General features: G+C 44.3%; 3 protein-coding genes across 3 annotated transcripts in view; 2 read left to right on the top strand and 1 right to left on the bottom strand.

Annotated features, from left to right (window-relative positions):
• The window catches only part of PHALS_12454 (DNA topoisomerase I-interacting protein), a gene marked incomplete at both ends in the record, with an annotated part of 3,322 nt that extends 2,892 nt beyond the window's left edge, over positions 1–430 (top strand). Inside the window, one exon of the mRNA XM_024728005.1 lies at positions 343–430. Coding sequence (XP_024578525.1) covers positions 343–430 — 88 coding nt within the window. The remainder of the gene's footprint in view (positions 1–342) is intronic.
• Positions 431–1,627: 1,197 nt separating this feature from the next.
• Positions 1,628–2,449, top strand: PHALS_12453 (uncharacterized protein; the record flags this gene model as incomplete). The annotated part of the gene is made up of 1 exon (XM_024728004.1): positions 1,628–2,449. The coding sequence occupies one exon, from the start codon at positions 1,628–1,630 to the stop codon at positions 2,447–2,449; it is 822 nt and encodes a 273-aa protein (XP_024578524.1).
• A 132-nt stretch (positions 2,450–2,581) lies between these two features.
• PHALS_12452 (uncharacterized protein) lies at positions 2,582–4,417 on the bottom strand (the record flags this gene model as incomplete). The annotated part of the gene is made up of 1 exon (XM_024728002.1): positions 2,582–4,417. The coding sequence occupies one exon, from the start codon at positions 4,415–4,417 to the stop codon at positions 2,582–2,584; it is 1,836 nt and encodes a 611-aa protein (XP_024578523.1).
• Between the last annotated feature and the right edge of the window lie 1,207 nt (positions 4,418–5,624).

The raw sequence follows: 5,624 nt of genomic DNA, 5'->3' as shown, positions 1-5,624 counted from the left end.
TGTCACACCATGCCCATCTGGTGTGACACACACACCTGTTACCAGGGTATGTGTAACCTCGTTTCAATATTTTATGTGTACAACTCAGGTACGAGGACAGTGGGACTTGTCGGGAGAGGTCCTAAAAATAAAATATCTAGTATCAGTCGATTCTGATTGATACATATGCGCAAAATAGTACTAAGTCACCTACCACTTAACAGTGGAATCTTTCAGCCAAATCTTCACTTGTGCAAGGTGTAAGGGTACACCATTGCAAATTGTGCGATTAAAAAGACATTTGCTTCCATCCTGAATTTTGATTTGATCTGCTGAACTAAATGTGCTGCTTGGTATCTCTAGTGAATGTGCAACACCTAGCAAGCCATGCATCTCTAATACTAATCAACTCATCCAGCCAAGTCCACTTTCACTAGTGCCAAATATGTAACGATCTATCTCGTAGGAATAATGATTATATTGCTCGCAGAACTGTCGAATGGCACATGCACTCGAACATAATGGCTAGAATATGATTCAGTGAGTCATACATCACCGTCGCCCTCTCATTAACACGACTCACTTCACCACTTTTCCCTGAGTTTTCGGCACTTTTTCAAGAAATAGGCACAAATCCTGGACATCATAATTTGGTTGGAGCGCCCCTTGGTTTTTTCCAGAATAGCTCAGTCGCACCTTGAGACAGAGCATGAGTTCAGCATGTTCTATTACATCGAATTTTGGGTCGAAGAGAAACGAATCGTATTAGAATACTTCCAGTTACTTTCTTGTCATTTTTCTCTTTCCTGGTCAGTATTGCCGTATTATGTTCCTTCGAGAACTCATTTTCCGGCTGCCTACAGTGAAAAGACTGAAAATGCACCTGATACATCAGTCCCAAGCTCACGTGCGTAGCACGCTGTTGCCGTTGACGTTATTGGTATTAACATGCTCAGATCGCATAATTTTACCTTGAAATGGGACTCTAGTAGTTCGGTAGTACAACGTGCTACAAAACGTTACTGATGATAATTCATTTTGGAGACTGCTATAAATAAGCCACTTCTGTGCTGTCTCGGATACTTAATCTGAGTGGTAACTCTGCAAAAGTAACTTGCTAACAAACTCGATAAACTCGAATGGAATTAGTGACGAAGGCTACAATGCCACTGTGTTCAGAAAATCAAAGTTTTCGCGCTTCATTTTACCAGATGAATAATTTCGACACAAAAATCATGTCGTGACAGACATTCTAGTTCTTCGTTAAGAGATGAGTGCGATGCTCGTCTTCTTACACGTTTTGCTTGAAGGTTGAGCTAAATCTGCGCTAATTTTGAGCAGTAATTTGCCACTCTTTTACAGCAAATTTTATTAGTTAAGCTATGCACACCACTCATATCGCAGAAGCTCAGCATTCATTGAGGTCCAACTGATCCCAAGCCCTAAAAGATAAAGAATATGAAACGAAATTGAGTTTTTCGTATCATACAAATTTTAAGTTACTCAGGCAGAGAGTAGAGACAGAGTCAGTTCTTTCGCATAATAGTTCAGGTGCAAGACCAGCATCGGGCTTTATTCTCAGTTAATTCCGACTCGGCACCTCATTCGAGATTCTGCTCATTCTTCGATCTGCCACTCAACCTCCGCAATGGTTCACACAACGTTTCTCGTGCTCGCAGTAAGTGCCTCATGTGCCGTGGCTCAAGACAGTGACAGTCTTATGTCGGTCGGTACCAATGGAGTTACCGTGCAAGCCGAGGGAGGTACAACTTCGTTCATGAACACGGAATACAATCCGGATAGATGCGTCTTGCAATTTCTCAGTCTTGAATGTGATGACAATTGCGCCAATCTCAACGGCTATGAACTTGAGTGTGTGACTCAAGGCAAGCAAAATGGAAAGGATAAGAAGTTGTGCCAATGCAAGGCTGAAGATACTGAAAAGTGTCAAAATTCGGTTAGTCCGAATGTTACGTCCGGCACAGTGCCGCAGTTTGGCGAATGTAGCGACCAGAATCAATGCGCTGATGTATACGGATACATTGCTACGTCGACTGAAGAAGGCCCTATTTGTGCCGAGAAAATTCACTGCGTCAAAGAGATTAATACGACAGCTACCCAACCCGCCTCAATCTGCCACACTTGTATGTCCTGTATCGCTCAAAACGACGCTGCTGATAAACAACTTGCAGATGTTAAACGTTTTAATTGCTCGGCCATCTGCCCTCAGGAGATTCTGGCTACCGTGGCTGAGCGTAACGCCGCCGGTGTTGGTATTGCCGATTCTTACAATTTGACTGAGGCGGGTTCTGACGATTCCGAGTCCAACTCGAATGCGTCGTCAACGCCTGCAAGCAGTGACAATGACACTAACCAGGATACCAGTAGTGCGACATCTCCCGTTCAGATTAGTGCGGTCTCGATTATCTCTGCAATTGTAGGTTTTGCCCTACTTGGTGCTATGATCTAGGTTGAACCTCTCCTATTCAATATATTAATCAGCCGTTCCCTTTACTTTTGATGCTTTTCTTTGCTTTTTTATCATGTATAAAGCTTTTATTAAATTACGCAACAGAGAAAAACAAGAACAAACTTGTCCACATCAAAATGCAGTGCGTAAGTTTAATCGCCTTGTTATGTCGTCGTAGACATGGCGAGTGCATCGATCACTCAAGCGGTCGCATTCGGAAGCTTGAAGTGCAATGTGTCGGGTAACAGTTCGACGAGCCTCTTCAGCGTCAATGTTTTCGAATTTATTGGATACAATCTCGGCCTTTGGTAAAGGAGAATACGCCTTCATCGAAGTGTGACGGACGGAAATCATGCCAGTCCCCGGCTCTTTGCGGATGACCATGCCACCGCATACATTGCGGCAAATGATCTTTTGACCTGGAGCATCCGAGGGCAATGGATTTAACGTGTCATCGTCTACATAATCCCATAGAATCATCCCACCATTCGGACTACGCTGTTCTCTGGTGATGACACGAGCCTCAACTTTAATCTCGTGATCGTCCTCTATTGCCTCGAAAACTGGCTCCATCGAAGCCACTAATTCGGTGTAGTAAATACTCGACTTCGTTACACCATCCGCTTCGGTGTATAACACTTCGTCCACTGCTCGGGATTGATAAGTAGCACTTGGGTAATACACACCAACAGACCGCATACTTGTAAACACAAGATCCATTAGCGCTTCAATCGTACATTGAGTCGTTTCCAGAAATAAAAAAACAGACGTAAATTCTTTCACCACCCGCCCATCTCCGGCCTCCTCTGACCTGCCACGGTCGCTTGTCAAGAGCTTGCGCATCATGACGTCGGTAAGACCATCATCAAGTGTTTGTGCGTTTCGCGTACCGTCGTGCAACATTCGTACCTTTCCCATGTACATTTGACCACTTGCCAGTAAGTGTTGAGTCTCCACGTAAGTGTTTTTCAGCACCAAATTCGTCGCAAGGTCCATCTTGCTCTTAGGAAAGTGAGCTATGTATTCTTTTCTTCTGGCAATCATGTCTCTCGACGCCAGTGCCGTATACGAATGTACCCAGTCATGAAATTCAAGCGTCTTGGAACAAGGCATGTTCCCGTCACTCATAAGTGACCGCAATCCATTGAGGAACGATGTTTGATGGAATAACGCCTGCTTCAACTCTTGGTGTGTATGTTCTGCTTGCCTTCGCTTGCGACGTTGTGTCATCGCTTCTTCTTGATACGCCACGAGCTGATCATTGTCGGCCATCTGAGATCGTCTCATTGCTCGCAAAGCCGTCACTTGCTGCATGAGCCCCGTCATTTCGGCTTGGAGTGCCGAGACAAGACATTTTTTCTTCTCTCGGTGTCGTTGTACACTAGAGGCGATTTGTGAGCGTCGACGTTGCTTCTTTTGCTCCTCCAATGTAAGCAACTCCTTTTTAACGGTATGGCTCGCAGCATGTCGTCGTCCTTTCATTACTTTCCTTGCTCCTCCACTTACTGCAGAAGGACGTACTACAGAAGGACGTACTACAGAAGGACGTACTGCAGCTGGACGTGTTCCAACGGAACCTACATCTGCCACGCTACAGACGCTGCTCGAACTACTGTAATCTGCTGGACGGTCCCCAGTGGACGAAGACGCCGGTGAGGAGGCATTTTGAGCATTGTTTTGCGTCGAATGATCCGATGAAATAGTCGAGGCTGGGGGAAGCCCACTGAGTGCATCGTTTATTAATATATCACTCAGGATGTCCCAATCGTGGTCGAAATTGGTCGGCAAAAAGGAGGGCGGCACATCGTCAGACGCCGGCGATGACACGCCTTCGCTGCTACTGTATTCCGATGGTGAACTCCACCCGTTGTCTTTAGGAGGAGTTGTATTCGAGTACGTAGGAGGAAGGTGAAGGCGTGCGGAGCCCACAAAGGTGCTGGGATTGCTCAACGTGTACAGCTTTTCCATAGGTTTTTCAATTTTGATATTGATTCTGCATGTGCTGGGTTACTATCCATCTCGAATACACCTGCACTTTTGTATGTATAGAACATTTATCATTAAAGTAGAGGCTTCATGATTTTTGAGTAGGTGATTTGGAAGTCAGCCCAGGTTCTCTATTGACTTTTCTTTGAACGTGAGCATAAACTTCTGCCCAGCCGCTACTGTAGCATCTCACTTTATCACTCTACACAGGATCTTGCGATTGTACAATGACGAACGAAATTAGAGACTTAGTTTTATTGCATTTGCAAGGAAGATAAATTACCATAAATTTGATCGTAACTTTTTTTTGCTAGAAAACTGCCTCTTAAATCTGGGTGAAAGAAATAGAGTAAAGTGTGCAAGATGTTTGGATGACGTTGTGCAGCCGCTGCACTTTTGTTGATTGTGTACCAACATCTGGCTATTCACCATGTTGTCCACAAAGTTGGCAAGCAGATTTGAAAATTTCGATTTTGCATTCATGTCATATGAAATATCAGGTTTCACAGTTTTAATAACATTTTGTCACATCCTGCAAAATCGTTCCGAGACTTGTAGGTATCATTTGAACAGAAACAAGTGCATTACAGAATAGGCAGTAACGCTAGCACACGAAGCCGGAACGCGCGCTATCCACATTTTAGTCAAGCAGTCATGAGATTCAGGATGAAGATGCCTTTAGCTAAGCAAAGTAAAATTTTTAGCTGCTAGATTTTGAACATGAAAAATGCTCTTCTGAATCTTCTGAATCTATTTTTGATCGTAGACATGTCACGATCTGTAGGGTTAGTGCGTGTAAATCGTACAATCACCTTACGCTTTTGTACAATTGTGCAAAATACAATACTGTATATTTGTGCGAAATCCACCGCACACCTAGTACCGAAGTATCGGTTTTCAAAGAGAGGTCATGTAATAGGCAATTTTAGTATGAAAGGTGCTGAAAGGCACAAATCTTGTATTGGTCTAAACTCCCAGTGAAGCGCGGGTCTCTATGAGACAATTGACTTCGGAAGTCCGTATTGTCAAACGACTCGATTCGTAAATAGCGTCGCTGTACCCACACCGTCGATGGTGTCCGGCACTGCCGCAAGATGAGCCATCCTGCTATCATCTATGAGGCCTACGACACCCTACTGGTTAGTCATCTCGGGTGTGAGAAGACGTATAGCTCGGTGAGTTGCCACCT

Source organism: Plasmopara halstedii (genome assembly GCF_900000015.1).
Source record: "Plasmopara halstedii genome assembly, contig: Scaffold_614, whole genome shotgun sequence".
NCBI classification, from domain to species: Eukaryota; Oomycota; class Peronosporomycetes; order Peronosporales; family Peronosporaceae; genus Plasmopara; species Plasmopara halstedii.
Note: the sequence above shows the minus strand (reverse complement) of the source record. Positions and strands in the feature narration are given on the sequence as shown.